The sequence below is a fragment of the Rhinopithecus bieti genome, unplaced genomic scaffold (genome assembly GCF_001698545.2).
Source record: "Rhinopithecus bieti isolate Rb0 unplaced genomic scaffold, ASM169854v2 scaffold_22453, whole genome shotgun sequence".
In the NCBI taxonomy this organism is placed as follows: domain Eukaryota; kingdom Metazoa; phylum Chordata; class Mammalia; order Primates; family Cercopithecidae; genus Rhinopithecus; species Rhinopithecus bieti.
This window is the reverse complement of record NW_016810682.1, coordinates 1,009,904-1,025,274: the sequence shown is the minus strand read 5'-3', so window position 1 is coordinate 1,025,274 and position 15,371 is coordinate 1,009,904. Positions and strand designations below refer to the sequence as shown.

Genomic DNA, 15,371 nt, shown 5'->3' with positions numbered 1-15,371 from the left:
CACCCCCCCACCCCCCCCGGAGGGAGCGCCCAACCTGGTGTTTTCCTCGCTGCAGCCCTTCCTGCAGTGTGCCGGGGACAAGAGTTGAGCCACAGACCTGCTTCCCGCCGGGTCCTCACCCCTGGCTGCTGGGGGCCGTGTTTATCTCAGCATTGCTCCTGCCTCACAGGACGCTCTTAGGGAATAGCTGTCGAACAGGATTCAGAAGTCCTGCTTCATGCGGATTGTCCACCTCAGATGAGTAATGCTAGGTCCCTTCTAGGATCTGTCCTCCAAGATCTGGACTCAGGAGATGCCAGCGCTGGGAGCAAGTGGCTTTCCCTGGCCTTGGTCCTAACCAGGCTTCCTAGGCTGTAGAGGCAGGTCTGGCTTTCAGTCCTGGCCCAGCCAATCACCGGCTGTGTGATTCTGAGCAAGCCTCCTTCCCTCTGGTCCTCCCCGTATGTACAGTGAGGGTGGCTGTATGAGCCCTGGGGTTCTTCACGGTATGGAAAGGTGATATAATGGGTTGCCATTTAGTTAACAGGATGACAGGTGGTGATGAGGCAAAAGTATGGCAGATGAGAGCAAGTCTTTCGAGATATCTACTTGGGAAATCAACTCCTTTCTCTGTGGATTTAGGAGAAAATCCACAAATTCCCTTAAGCTAGTTTTTTTTTTTCTTCTTCTTCTTTCTGAGACAGAGTCTCGTTCTGTTGCCCAGGCTGGAGTGCAATGGTGCGATCTCAGCTCACTGCAACCTCCGCCTCCCAGGTTCAAGCGACTCTCCTGCCTCAGCCTCCTGAGTAGCTGGGACTACAGGTGCGCGCCACCACGCCCAGCTAACTTTTGTATTTTTAGTAGAGACGGGGTTTCACCATGTTGGTCAGGCTGGCCTCGAACTCCTGACCTCGTGATCTGCCTACCTCGGTCTCCCAAAGTGCTGGAATTACAGGCGTGCCCAGCCTAGGCTACATCTTAATCAGTTGTTTCCAGCGTCTTATGTAAGGTATGGTTTTCCAGAACTGCTCATATTCAGCTGTGTGCCCATTCTTCGGTCTGTCCGCCCCTTCCTCCATCCCTCCCTTGCACTGTCTAGCAGCTCTGTATCAAGCTGTGGACCCAGTGCTGGGGCGTGCATCCACTTGGATTGTGAAAGGAATACATAAAGCTATGTAGGGGATAGACAGGCACTATCTGGCTTGAGTAAGAGGTGGAAAATGATCCAAACCACAAGACAGGTGCTGGTGAAGGGCGGTGGGAGCTCAACGTGAGGAGACTGCTCCGCATGGGAGCTGGTGAGGGTTCCTGGAGGAGGTGGTCAAATCCTAGAGGGTCTTGGGAATTTAGACTTCATCTTACAGAACCTGGGGTGCCATGGAAAGGCACTGATCTGAAAGCAGCGGGACTAGAGCTTTGCCAGGGTGTAGGGTGGATCGGATGGATGGAGAGAAGGTGGAGGGAGAATGGGGAAGACTGCTGCAGTCACACAGACAGGAGATGACAGAGACATCCAGGGCAGGATGGAGGCTGGAGAGGAGGATGGGATGGATTTGTGAGATGGTGGCCTTGGACAGACTTGAAGACAACTTACTGTGAAGCAGAGGGAAGGCTCAGAGGCCTGCACGATGGGGTGATGGCTTCTATGCCTGGAGATGCAGGGTTGGGCAGGTTTCAGAGGAAGATTACTTTTTACTCAGGAGAGGAGGGGGCCAGTGGCAGAAAGCAGGTTAGAACTGGTTGAGTCAGAGGCCACCTCCACCTCTGATACACACACATACACCCAGGGACCCTGCAGAATTCTGACCCAGGCCTTTCTCCCTCACAGTCAGGTGCACTGAATTTATCTCCCCCACCCCAACTGGAAAACCAAGAGCCCCCAGAATAGTATTAATATCTGGCTCTCCTAGGGTCCCTAAAAGAAAATGACTTTTCTGGGTGACCCAGTGCCCAATGGGCCTTCAATGCAAGCCCAACCTGGAAGTTCCAGGCCATCAGCCCAGGGCTGCTGTCTGTCCACAGGGCAGGCGGCACTCACAGGGGCTCTGTGTGCTTCTGTCAAGGCCGCCATAAGGAATCCGCCCCTGCCCCTTCTGGGCCTCAGTTTCCTCCTCACTGCCCAGAACCCAGTCTCTTTTTCATCTTTCACCTCAGATACACCCCAGAGCTGCCTGGCATAACGGGCATTATTGTAAGATCATCTCACAGCTGGCACAGCTGAAATTCCAGAAGACGCTTGACCCAGTGCTCGAAGACTCCCAGGTCCTGCTCCCAGCCCTGGTTTCTCTGCTGGGACTTGGTGTGCAGCAAGTGTGGTGGGGAAGAGAAAGGCAATGACCTTGGGCTCAGTGGAAGCCTCCTGTCCCTAATACTGGTGACACCAATGTTTAATCTTCAACTGCATCCTAGACAAAGAGTTCAGTATTTTCTATGTTACCATGTTTGTGACAGCACTGCCAGGCAGTTATTATCAACTCATGCTGTAGATTTACAGAGGTTGAGTACCTTGCCCAAGCTCACACACTGACCATTAAGCAAACCAATGAATTTGAACTCAGCTCTCTGACTCCCCTACTGTGTCCTGTCCTCTCTCCTACACTGACCACTTGCCCTGACGCCCTGCTCCCTGCCAGCCTGAACTCTAGCCCGGTGGGGACTTCCACGCAGCCTCCATCAGCTCTAAGAATATTAGTGTCCCTCCATCCACCAGAGGAAATCAGAGCAGACAGGCCTTTAGGGACCAACGAGCCCAGGAGTTTTCTACTGAGTGGGACCCTTAGGCCTCCTCAGGGAGAGGCTGTGTGGACCAAGCCAACCCCAGCAGTTTCATTTTCATCTGTTGCTTTTATTGAAGATTTCCTTCCAAGGAAGTGTTTCCCTGCTTTGAAGACATTATGAAAACCATAGATGTCATCCTTCTTTCACACACAGATGGGGAACCTGGGGCCCAGAGGGACAGGGATGTGCCTGAGTGACAGTAGGCAGGCAGGGCTGGAAAACGGCTGCCTCCCCTTCAATTACAACCACTTTCTATGGAGAGGGACAGCCTAGGGGAGGCTAATGCTTGGGGGGAGGGATGCCTTGTTCCCGTAAGCAATTGAGCAACTCCTCATAGACATCATTCTTGCCATTTGGAAAAGAGGAAGCAATATGTAAAGTGGAAAGTGTGGGAGATTTGGAGCAGGGGAGGGGGTAAAGGGAGGGGCATTCTTACACCCGGCTCTAATGTGGACTCTGTGTGGCCTTGAACAATCCGCATGCCCCCCACCATCCAAAGAGCCCAGTTTCCTCATCTGTAATGAAGAGAGGAATCCTGTCCCGCCTTCACTGTGCTGAAGTGAGAACCTCATTCGTTTGTTCACTCACTCATTCACTTAGCAAATATCCAAGCTCAGAGGGGCTGAAAAAGGCCATCAAACGTCAATGTAAAGGCAGGACAAGAGGAGACCTGACCCGGAAGGAGCAGGAACAGGTTCTTCCAAAGCCAAAGCCCAAAAGCTTTCTGTCCCTGTCCAATGGTAATAATAATAATTACAGTTGGCATTTAATAACTGTTCATTATATTCCAGAACTGTTCGAAAGCATTAACATAGATGAATTCATTTCACCCTCACTACACTGCCCACTGCACTACACTAGGCTGTAGTGAGGGTTCAATACTGCTGTTCCCATTTTATGTATGGGGAAAGGAGGCACAGAGTGTTGAAGCAACGTGTCCAAGATCGCATGGCCAATACCAGGCAGAGTGGGGATTTGGCTGTTGAAATTCCCAGAACCAGCTTAAAGAGCAGGAGTTAGCCAGCTGAAATTCGTTCTTTTTTTTCCCTTAAACTGCCAACTTTTTATTCTTTCTTCCTGATAAACAAGTAAAACCAGCTTTGCCCCCAAGGGGGAACCAGGTTTCTTTCCAGCCTTTGCCAAGGGGGCGGAGGGGCCTGTTCGCAGTTCCTGCCCTGGGCCCTGACAGTCACCAGCTCTTTCATGAGGAGCCTGGAGAGGGCAGAGGAGTGAGTCAGGCTGGGCTCAGGGAGGCCTCAGGAGAGGAGGAAGATGCTGAGGGAAGAGCCTGTCTCAACCAAAAGTTTAAATGGTAGAGGAGGGGCGTACACCTCCTCAGAATCTTTTTTTTTTTCTTTTGAGACAAGGTCTTGCTCTGTCACCCCAGCTGGAGTGCAGTTGTGTGATCATGGCTTACTGCAGCCTTGATCTCCTGGGCTCAAGGGATCCTCCCATCTCAGTCTGGGACCACAGGCATGAGTCACCACGCATGGCTTTTTGTTTTGTCCTCAGAATCTCAGAATCTCTGCAGAGCCTCCAGCAGTAGAGGCTTGGCCTCCAGAAGGACCTTCAAGAACCCAGTGCAGTCCCACCTAGGACATCTATACCCTCCACCCCAGCAGAGACAGCCCAGCCCGTTCCCTCAGCCCTGGGGAGCCAGGCCCAGGCAGCTCCTGCCTCCTTTTAGCAGCTCTGACCTTTCTTTTAAGCCCCAAGTCTGGCACCCTGGTAACCTGCACTCCATAGTCCCTAATTTCCCCTGGGGTCCCTCAGCCAGGTGTGCTAGAAAAGGGCTTGGCACAGAGGAGGCTCTTGAGAAGCCTTCGTTCTTCTCTTCTTTTCCTTCCTCTCCTTTGCTCAATTCAGAGATCTGAAGGCAGCTGCCACCCCTGTCTATTTTCTTCTACTGCTTTCCTCAGCTGTCCTCGAGTCTGATCCCCCTCCCAGGCCTCCTCAGTCACCCCCTGTCTCTTTCCGTCATTCCCTTTGTCTCCCGTGACCCTGAGGAGGGATGGGGGCTTAGGACAGGGCTTTGCATAGGATCTGGACTAGTTGTGGGAATTTGGGCAGGTAACTTCCCTTCTCAAGCCTCAGTTTCCTAATTAGAAAGAAAAAAACATGGGTAAGGCCATGGCAGCTCCCACAGAAGATGGCGAGAAATAAGATCATGCGTAGGCCCAGCACATGCCCAGAGAGCGGGAGAAAGCAGGCCTGGGATGGGTGGGCCTGCAACTTCCTCCTACCTCAGGGCTGGCACTCTGAAGCCGTGTGGACTTTCCAGCCTCAGTTTACCCTCCTACACAATGAGGACGTCATCCCTGCCCATCCCCCATCGTAGGGTGGCTGGGAGGGCGCTCCCTGCCTAACTGGGAGATGGACAGCTTTTCTCTGACTTTTTTTTCCTTATGTTTATCTGTATTCTTGGGTTTTTCTCGGTGGGGGTGGGGTGTGCTTCTTGCTAGGTGTGGCTGCCACTGATAACTTTGCCTCCCTGGGGCGGCGGCCCTCTCAGAGGAGCCACCAGGGCTAGGGCTGGTTGCCTCGGTGGGAGGGGACTCCTGGGGCTGCCCAAGGTGTGGTTGGCAGGAGTGGTGAGAGAGGGCTTCCCCGCCACCGATTACCAGAAAGACCTCCTGGCCCCTTCCAGAGAACCCTGGCTCAGGGGCCTGGCATTGGCGGACACAGTGCCTAGCTGCAGCTTTTGGGCACTGAGCTTTGCTTGGACACATGAACTTTCACTTTTGTTTCTTTTTACTTCCCACATTCTGGGAGTGCAGTGACCTAGTTTTTAGCAGCCTTATATGTCCCTCTCTGCCAAGGAAACTTAAGGGCCTCCAGCACTATAGGATCTAGTGCAAACTGACCCCAGCACTCAGGCTGCCTTTAAACTGGCTTCCCCTTAGCGAGCCACCCACTCCCCTGTCTCCCCCTCCTCTTCAGAGCCCCAGGATACACGTGGTCCCTTCACCCTGGCTCTTTCTCTGCTGTTTGCCTCCTCCATTCATGCTTCCTGAGCCAGGAACACCTCCTCCAGGGAGCCCTCCTTTCCCTGACGCATCTGTGGTCACCACTGCACGTGCCACTCAGCCTCATGCATCTCCCGTGGTGTCCTACGAGACCCACCGTGGCCTGTCCGGGACATGGGAGCTAGAAGGGACTTTAGGATGGGCCTGGACAACCCTGCCACTTGGATGGGGACCCCTGTCACCTTGGCGGTGTCACCCATATGGGCCCTTGCCTGCACACTCACCCGTTCTGATCGGTGTCTCCTGAGAGAAGCTTGTTTGGGAAACTCCTTCACGTCTTGGGTCAGTTGTTCATCTTGTCTCCTCTCACTCCTACCCCAGCGGGATGTTATAGGATCTCAGGATTGGAAGGGACTTGAAGGTCCTCTGACTCAGGGCCTGAGTCCCTCCAAGAGGGGCTCACCTGCTTGAATTCCTTAAGTGGTAGAGAGCTCACTACCTTGTGAGGTAGCTCCTTTAGGTCGTCAGAAGCTTTAACTAGGAAAGATCTTTCTTAGACTGAGCTGAAATCTGTCATTCTGCCTTTCTACCCACTGGCCCCAGCTTTCCCTCAGGGTCCCAGAATTCATCAGGGGCCTCCAGTGTGTCCTCCAGAGGCTGATCCTCTCCAGGCTGAACATTCCCCATCCTTGTACCAATTCCTTATTAAACCCCCCTTTCCAGCCTCAACACACCTCAAGTCACCACTGTCTCTTGCACAAAGCAGGGACCAGGCTGGGGAAGCAGCCCATGGCCCAAGAACCCTTGGGTTCCTGGAGGCCATGCTACCCAGCTGACTTCTTAAACTGGTCAACAAGACCCCCATCTGGGTCCCATGAGTTGCCATCGCCCCTGGCATTTCCCTGTGAGATATTCTTTAAAAGCCTCTCTCACTCCTTATCCCAAATACCACATTAACATGCTAACCCTGAAATCTTTTTGGTTGTCAAGGTAAAAATGCATAATATAAAATGTATCATCTTAAAAATTTTTAAGTGTGCAGTTCTGTAGAGTTAAGTATATTTACATTGCTATGCAACAGAGCTCCACAGCTTTTTCATGTTGCCAAACTGAAACTCTGTACACGTTAAACAATACCTCTGCCTTTTCTCCTCTCCACCGTAGACCTGAAATCTTTGTTTTTCCTATTGACAAGGGCTTGGTCGGCCTGTTGGCCAGGAAGTCCTGATACTTCAGGTTGTAGCTCCGCCCTCTGCCTTAACGCCTGTCCCCATGATCAGTTTCCACCTCCAGGTCTCCCCACCTCTGCCTGGCAACCAAAACCTCACAATCCCAAGTTTCAGAGCCCCCATATCCCTGCCCTGCCCACACCACATTACTGTGACTGGACCTCACTGGACAGCCTTAATGAGCCCAAGTTCTAGAGCTTGGTCCACGTACCCTTTATCTAACAGTCTACTTCCTCTTTCTCAGAAGGCCCATGGACAGCTCCACCATGCAGGTGTGACCTGCAGTTACCTTCCCCTCCTGGGTCTGTAGCTCCTGGGTCTGCACACCCCAACCCCCCTGAAGGCAAGCCCTGGGTCTTCTTTCCCTTACATCCCCTCAGAAATTCCATGGGGTTTGACTTGAGGGCCCAGGAGACATGGGAGATCTGGCTATGAGAAAAGGGACGAGGACTCCCTGTTGCATCATCTCCTCAGCCTTGGGTGAAAGGCAGCAGAGTAGGAGAAAGGCACCGGTGAAGGTGACCCAGGGTAGAGGAAGAGCGTGGCACTTCCTTTATGGTTCACACCCTTCCTGCCACTACCCACAGCCAGTCTTTGAGGGACAGGCTGTGGCCTGATGGGACCAGTTCAGCATAAGGGCCTTCTGTGGCCCTCACTCAGAACCCATCCAACTCACCCCCATTTCCACAGAAGGGAACTCGCAGATTCCCGAATAAGGTGCTCAGTGTCTTCATCATAGCCTGGCTGGCTGGCCCCTGTTCAGACATTTCTGGGGCCTCGTGTTGGGAGTTGCCTCCTTCCTGACTCCATGTTAGGTTAATCTCCAAGTTCCTTTTGCATCTATGCTTACCTGCATCTTGGCACCTATCACATGGCTAGTGTCTGTTTACAAGGCTGCCTGCCTTCTGTATGTGAGCTCTTTGAGAGCAACACGTGACTGACTTGTCTCTGGACCCTTAGCACACGATATGGGACATGGCACAGGGGAAGCACTCAGAGAGCAGATGAACAGATAAATGGAGGATAGATGAATGGGCCTTGGATGAATGGCAGATGTGTGGATGAATGATGCTGGATGGATGGGTAATGTTAGATGGATGACAATGTTGCATGGATAGATGTATGGAGGATATTAGGTGGATGGGTGGATGGATGGAGGATGTTGGATGGATGGAGGATGTTGGATGAATGGTGGATGGACAGATGAATGGAAGATATTGGATGGATGGATGGAGGATGTTGGATGGATGGATGGATGGATGGATGGATGGATGGATGGATGGGGATCATTTCAGATCCAAATTGGTATGGCTTCTGTTCACTATTGATCTTGCTTGCTTTTGGCTTCACCTACTTATTCTCTCCCTAACCACAGCCTCCTTGACTTTGCCCTTTCTGAGATCATGACCTAATTGGGCATGGGCTTCACCTCTTCCCCCACTGCAGCCCTGGGCCTGCTGATCATACCACTCACCCTCCCACCACCTCCACTTTCTTTGCTACACTCTTCTCCTATTCTGTGTCTTAGTCCATTTTCTGCTGCTATAAAAGAATACCACACACTGGATAATTTATTAAAAAACCGTTTATGGCCGGGCGCGGTGGCTCAAGCCTGTAATCCCAGCACTTTGGGAGGCCGAGACAGGCGGATCACGAGGTCAGGAGATCGAGACCATCCTGGCTAACACGGTGAAACCCCGTCTCTACTAAAAAATACAAAATCTAGCCGGGCGAGGTGGCTGGCGCCTGTAGTCCCAGCTACTCGGGAGGCTGAGGCAGGAGAATGGCGTAAACCCGGGAGGCGGAGCTTGCAGTGAGCTGAGATCTGGCCACTGCACTCCAGCCTGGGCGACACAGCGAGACTCCATCTCAAAAAAAAAAAAAAAAAAAACCATTTATTTGGCTCACAGTTCTGGAGGCTGGGAAGTCCAAGAGCATGACATTGGCATCTGGTGAAGCCCTCATGCTGCATTATCCCATGGAAAAGCAGAAGGGCAAGTAAGCACTCAAGACAGGCAGAAGGCCGGGCCAAACTCATTCTTTTACCAGGAGCCCAGTCCTGTGATAATGCCCTCTAATCACCTCTTAAAGATCTCACTCCTCAACACTGTTAGGTTGACAATTAAATTTTAGCATGAGTTTTGGAGGGGATGTTCAAACCAAAGCATTCTGCCCATGGCTCCCCAAAACTCATATCCTCCCCACATACAAAATATATTCATTCCATCCCAATAGCCCCAAGTCTTAACTTCTTCTGGCACCAACTCAAAGTCCAAAGTCTCATCTAAATTAGATACAGGTGAGATTTAAGGCACACTTCACCGAGAGACATATTCCTTCCAGCTGTGAGCCTGTGAAATCAAAACAACTTATCTACTCCAAAATACAGTGGTGGGACAGGCATAGGATAGACATTCTCATTCCAAAAGGGAGAAATGGGAAAGAAGGTAACTGGTCCCAAATAAGTCCACAACCCAGTAGGGAAAACATTCGATCTTAAGGCTGGAGAATAATCCCCTCTGATTCCATCTCCTGCCTCCTGGGCACACTGGGTGGGAGTTGGGCCTCAGGGCCTCAGGCAGCCCCATCCCCAAGGCTTAGGGCTGTCCGGCTTCAGCTCTCTCAGGTCGAAGCCTCGTGCTTTCAGCCTTCCCAGGCCCGTGTTGCTTGCTGGTAGCTCCACAGTTCTGGGGTCTTGGGGGTGGCTGCACTTCTGCAGCTCCATTAGGCACTGTCCTAGTGGGGACTGTGCGCTGGCTCTGCCCCTGCAGTAGGTTTCTGTGTGGGTCCCCAGGTTGTCTGATTGGATGGCACCCACCCACGTTGAGAGTGGATCTTCCCCACTCAGACTCACACACCAGTGTCCTCTGGAAACACCCCTACAAACACACCCCAAAATAATGCTTTACCAATTCTCGAGGTATGCCTTAATTCAGTCAAGTCGGCACCTAAAACTCACCCTCACACTCTGCTTCCCCAGGGCTGTCCTTCCCTTGTCTCTTTGTCTGTCCCTGTCTCCTGGGCTTCACTCACCCAGCATAGGTTTCTTCCTCCCCAGCCAGGAGGCCTCTTTCTGGACTCCCAGCTCTGGCCCATTCCAGTCCCCTCTGCTCTCCCTAGATCCAGCCTGAGATACCCGGTCTCCTTCAGATATTTTACTTCTGAAGTCCTATTGCTGACTGTCCAGGTCCCCAAATCTGCTCTGTGTTTCTGTGCATCCTCCACTTAGCAGCCAGCAGGGTCTTTGAGAAACACATGGATCTCACTGCCCTGCTCCCTTTCAGTGGCTTCCCCATTGCCTTGGATAAAGACCCAAATCCCTAACATGGCCCATAAGGCCCCACATGATCCATGGGCTTTAGATGTGCAGAGATATGGAGCACAATGCCAGGTAGGGTGAGCAGTGGCGTGGAGCAGGGCCACTTGGCTGGGGTGCCAGGTGTTGGAGGGGAGCAGCAGCCCGTCCACATGGCCTGAGGTTTGAGCTGGGTGTTGCTTTCAGCATGCCATTACACTTTTGATGAGTGTTTTCTCTGCACTGAGCCATTCTCCATTTTGCAATCATTCCAGCTTCCAAACAGTTTCATAATGAGGTCCTGAAGGCCCACAATGAGTATCGGCAGAAGCACGGCGTCCCCCCACTGAAGCTCTGCAAGAAGCTCAACCGGGAGGCTCAACAGTGAGTCCCCTAGCACATCCGGGTGACTTGGGCCCTTCATGTGCCACTGCTGCAGTCACAAAGGGGCCCTGTGGCCAGGCACAGTGGCTCACACCTGTAATTTCAGCACTTTGAGAGGCCGAAGTGGGCGGATCACCTGAGGTCAGGAGTTCAAGACCAGCCTGGCCAACATGGTGAAACTGTCTCTACTAAAAATACAAAAATTAGCCAGGTGTGGTGGCGGGTGCCTGTAGTCCCAGCTACTCGGGAGGCTGAGGCAGGAGAATCGCTTGAACCCGGGAGGTGGAGGTTGCAGTGAACCAAGTGAACCAAGATCATGCCACTGCACTCCAGCCTGGGTGACAGAGTGAGACAACATCTCAAAAAAAAAAAAAAAAAAAAAGGTTGGGGGGCCCTGCATGGTTTCGGGGACCGGGTTTTGGGATCAGATACAACCACACTTGAATAACCACTCTGTCACTCACCTGGGCAGGTCCCTTTGTTCCCCTGAGCCTCGACTTGCTCCTGTGTGGAATGGGACTGCTGGGAGGCTCAGCAGCAGTCATGCAGCTCTAGCTCCTCTGCCAGCCCTGGGCAGGGAAGGAAACTCAGCCACACTAGCTTGGGACACATACTTTGGGGGTTCTCTGAACTGCACCTGCTCTGAGGAGGCACTGTGGACTCTGCAGGTATTCTGAAGCCCTGGCCAGCACGAGGATCCTCAAGCACAGCCCAGAGTCCAGCCGCGGCCAGTGTGGGGAGAACCTTGCATGGGCATCCTACGATCAGACAGGTGGGTTACATTTTCAGCTCCTCTCCTCTCTGCGGGAGCTGGAAGAAGGACAAGTCCTCCTCAAATGCCTCCTGGCCCCAGCACCCTCACGGTGTAGCCACAGGCCTAGGAAAGGAAAGAAAGGAGAACCAGAGCTCTCTGAATCTGCTCCCAGGCTGACTTCAGTTCACCACAAGGTCTCTGATGGCTGGCTCAGTGCCAGGCCTGTGTCGGGTGCCAGGGACACAGAGATGAGTCAGACTGACCAGGCCCCCACTTTTGGAGAAGCTCGCAGGCCAAGGAGTGGGGGTTGGGGAGACAGACCGCTTTTGTACAGAATCTCAGCCTGATTCTGCGGGCACCAGAGCATCCCCAGCTACCGAGAAATGTTGTTTTCTTCCCGAGAAATTTTACTTTCCTACTGTACTGGTGATCCACTACCAGTAGTGCTGGTGTATTACTTTTGTAATAGAAGAAAAGCAATAGAGCTTTTTCCATTTTGGAAAAAATAATAATAATGGAAAAGACAATGTCTCCATGCAAGGTCTCAATCTGGAATGCTCCCACCGTGCTGCCCGGACATTCTTGAGCTTTCTGACCCTCTGACCCTGACAGCCCTGATGTGGCTTTTTAGGAAGAATATTGGAGAGCTATCGGGATCTCTGAAGCTTTCTCCAAACACCAGTGGGAGAATGACTCATTCCCTCCCCGGCCTCACATTCCTGGGAGTTCCCCCGAGTCCTCTTGGTTTCCCTAGGGCAGCCTAAGCCAGGGCTCCTGTGCAGCATGGTCCTTGGCACCCCCACTGGGAGGCGTGTGTGAGCTCCTGGGGAACCCCCTACTCACCCCTCCCTCCGAGGCCTCGCCCTCAGCCTGCAGGCTCCTTCCCAAGCCCAGGCTGTGGCCCTTGATGGGCCCCGGGAGAAGGGCATAGGACAGGAAGTTGGGCATTCAGGAGGCACAGTCCATCCCAGCCTTGCACGGGCTCCCTTGGAAGCCTTAAGCAGGTCACTCCCTCCTCTGCCCCCAGTTTCCCGTCTCTACAGAGAGGGGGTTGGGTAGGTGGTCTCTGAGACAGTGGTTCCCTACTCTGGCCGCACATTGGAATCTTTTGTGAAACTTTAAAAAAAATACCAGGCCAGGCACAGTAGCTCATGCCTGCAATCCCAGCACTTTGGGAGGCCGAGGCAGGTTGATCACCTGAGGTCAGGGGTTCGAGACCAGCATGACCAACATGGAGAAACCCCATCTGTACTAAAAATACAAAAATTAGCCGGGCATGGTGGCACATGCCTGTAATCCCAGCTATTCAGGAGGCTGAGGCAGAAGAATCGCTTGAACCTGGGAGGTGGAGGTTGCCGTGAGCTGAGATCGTGCCGTTGCACTCCGGCCTGGGCAACAAGAGCAAAACTCCGTCTCAGAAAGAAAAAAACAAACAAACAAACAACAACAAAAAAAACGCCTGAGTCTCTCCTCCAGAGACAGACACAGTTGGTCTGAGGAAGGACCCAGGCATTAGTATTTGTTAAATGCTCTCCAGGTGAGGCTGATGTGTGGAACATGGATCAGCAGTAGCATCTGGGAGCAGAAATGCAGAATCCTAGACCTACTGAATCGGAATCTTCCCATTAACAAGATTCTTGCACACATTTGAGACTGACTGCTCTGAGGTCCCCACTCCTGGCTCTGGCCAGGAGAGCATCAGCTCCCAGGGAAACGCCTGCCCATATCAACACCTGTGGGAACGGTGGATGCCCCAGGTGAGGACTCTACTGCCCACAGTAGAGATCCTTGGCTTACCAGCCTGATTGTCTTTCCAACTATGGATGTTTCAAGAGCTGCACGTGGGGTGAGATGACAGTATAGTTTCCTAGAAACTCGGAGCATCAGCAGAAGGCCCTTGCAGTATATTGCCTTCAAACTTTTCATTGTACTGAGACCCAGAGAGGGAAGGCTTTGCCCAGGATTACACAGCAAGTCAGTGTGTGTGGATTGTGGGGGGATAGGTGCAGGTTCCCTGACCCCAGGCCAGTGCTCTTCCCAGCCCTCCAGAAGGCCCACTCTTCAGCCTGGCCATGCTCATGGGCAGGAGTCCCTAGGAGTCTGCAAAGCAGCATCCAGGATGCATCAGCTGACTGGGGCTTTCTCAGATGTCTAATTGCTGGATAGGTGGCTTGGGGCTAATGGGAGGAGATGCAGGCAATAGGGAGTGGGTGGATTTTGTGGCTGAGTTTTAGAACAATGTCATTTCCACACAGGAAAGGAGGTGGCTGATAGATGGTACAGCGAAATCAAGAACTATAACTTCCAGCAGCCTGGCTTCACCTCGGGGACTGGTGAGTGGCAGGGTCTCACCAGGGGCCTGGCCCTGGGCAGCAATGCAGGTTGGGTGTCTGACTTCAGAGAGGAACCAGTCCTCTAAAAAAATCAACCCTTTCCTTCCTGTTTAACCTCTTCTATGTTTCTCTGGATTGACCTTGACCACAGACCAAAGCTCTCCTTTTCCCATTACATCTCCAGCTTCCCCTGCTACGTGCTCTGCTCCCTCTGTGAGCCCCAGCTGCTGAATCCTGCCCCATCAGCTCAGAGCTCTTCCCATTCCTGGAGTGTGTCACAGGAGACTGGATTTCCAAAGCTGCTTGCAGCTTCATTCTTGAACTGGTCACCCTGCGTCTAGTCTTGTTTCTGCAATCCATCCTGCTCTCCAGCAGCCTCAATACTTCTAAAATTGTCTCTGCCCCTGATGCTCTCCTGATTCAATTGTCATGGCTCCCTGGGGCCATCAGGAGAAGGCTCAAGCTGCTGGCACTCCTCCCGCCACACCCCACACCCTTCCCCCACCCTTGCGGTCTCCCTGGCTTTCTCCCTTCCCCTTTCTGCTCTAGTTTGCAGTTCAGGACCTTGGGGTGCAGAGAACCTGGATCTAGTCTCAGCTCTGGCACCCTTTGCTGTGTGGACTTGAGTCAATTCCTGTCCCCTCTTCCCAGGGGAGAGGGAGAAGGTGGCTTCTAAGGGATATCCTGAGAGCTGGTGATTCAAGTGTAGGGAGGAACCTTCTGTGCGTCCATGTTCCCTTCCCATAGGCCTCCCCTGACAAAAGCTCCGGGCAGCCGCCCTGTGCCCCAGGATCCCTCTGGGCAGCGGCCCTGTGCCCTGGGCTCCCGCTGCCTTTTGCTGGGCTCACCAGGCTCCTTGTCTTTCCTCAAAACTGACTCAGAGCCGCCTGGGGCCCAGGATGGTGTTAGAAGGGGGTGGGAGTTTCTCTGACCAGAAGGCACCAGGAAAACAGAAAAAGGGACTCTGCTCACCTCGTTCCTCCTACCCCACCTGTCCCACCCACAAGTAGAGCCTTGCGGCCTTCCACCCTCTAGAGGGGTGCTCCAGAAGCGGAAGTGACAGGTTCTCAGCGCCAGTCACCGTTTCCTGTGGTTTGCTGCCTGCCCTTCTGGGTGGGGGTTTCTGCAACCATGTTGCGTTGCGTTGTTCCTGGGACTCTGGGGCAGAGGCAGAAGCATCTGCTGAGGCATTCCTCCCCTCCATTAACCCCTGCAGGACTCCAGGCCAGGCTGGCAGGGCTTTGAGTGTGAACAGGTGATTCTAGGGCAAGGATACCTAAGGGTGTGGGGAGGGAGCAGTAACAAGCTCCTGCTATTGATTAAGGATGTGTAGGCAGGACCTTGTCTTCTTTTAATAGAGATGGTGTCCAGAAGACTTCTTATTTCATGGCTTCTGGGTTTGCTTTTCCCATGAGCAAGATTCTTGAGCAATCAGACACGTATCCGAGCAAGTTATTAACTAGCACTGTGCATGTGTGTGCACACCACGTGGTAATTAGAAAGTGCCTCCACAGGCTGGGCGCGGTGGCTCACACCTGTAATCCTTGCACTTTGGGAGGCCAAGGCGGGTGGATCACCTGAGGTCAGGAGTTCAAGACTAGCCTGGCCAACATGGTGAAACCCTGTCTCTACTGAAAATGCAAAAAAAAAAAA

General features: G+C 52.8%; 1 protein-coding gene across 2 annotated transcripts in view; it reads left to right on the top strand.

Annotated features, from left to right (window-relative positions):
• The window catches only part of GLIPR2 (GLI pathogenesis related 2), a 29,420-nt gene that overhangs the window by 3,008 nt on the left and 11,041 nt on the right, over positions 1 to 15,371 (top strand). Inside the window, exons 2-4 of one of the 2 annotated variants that reach the window (XM_017892642.1) lie at positions 10,523 to 10,631; positions 11,300 to 11,403; positions 13,641 to 13,718. In XM_017892642.1, the coding sequence (XP_017748131.1) occupies positions 10,523 to 10,631; positions 11,300 to 11,403; positions 13,641 to 13,718 (291 nt within the window). The remainder of the gene's footprint in view (positions 1 to 10,522; positions 10,632 to 11,299; positions 11,404 to 13,640; positions 13,719 to 15,371) is intronic. The other variant, XM_017892643.1, reaches the window with a different exon arrangement.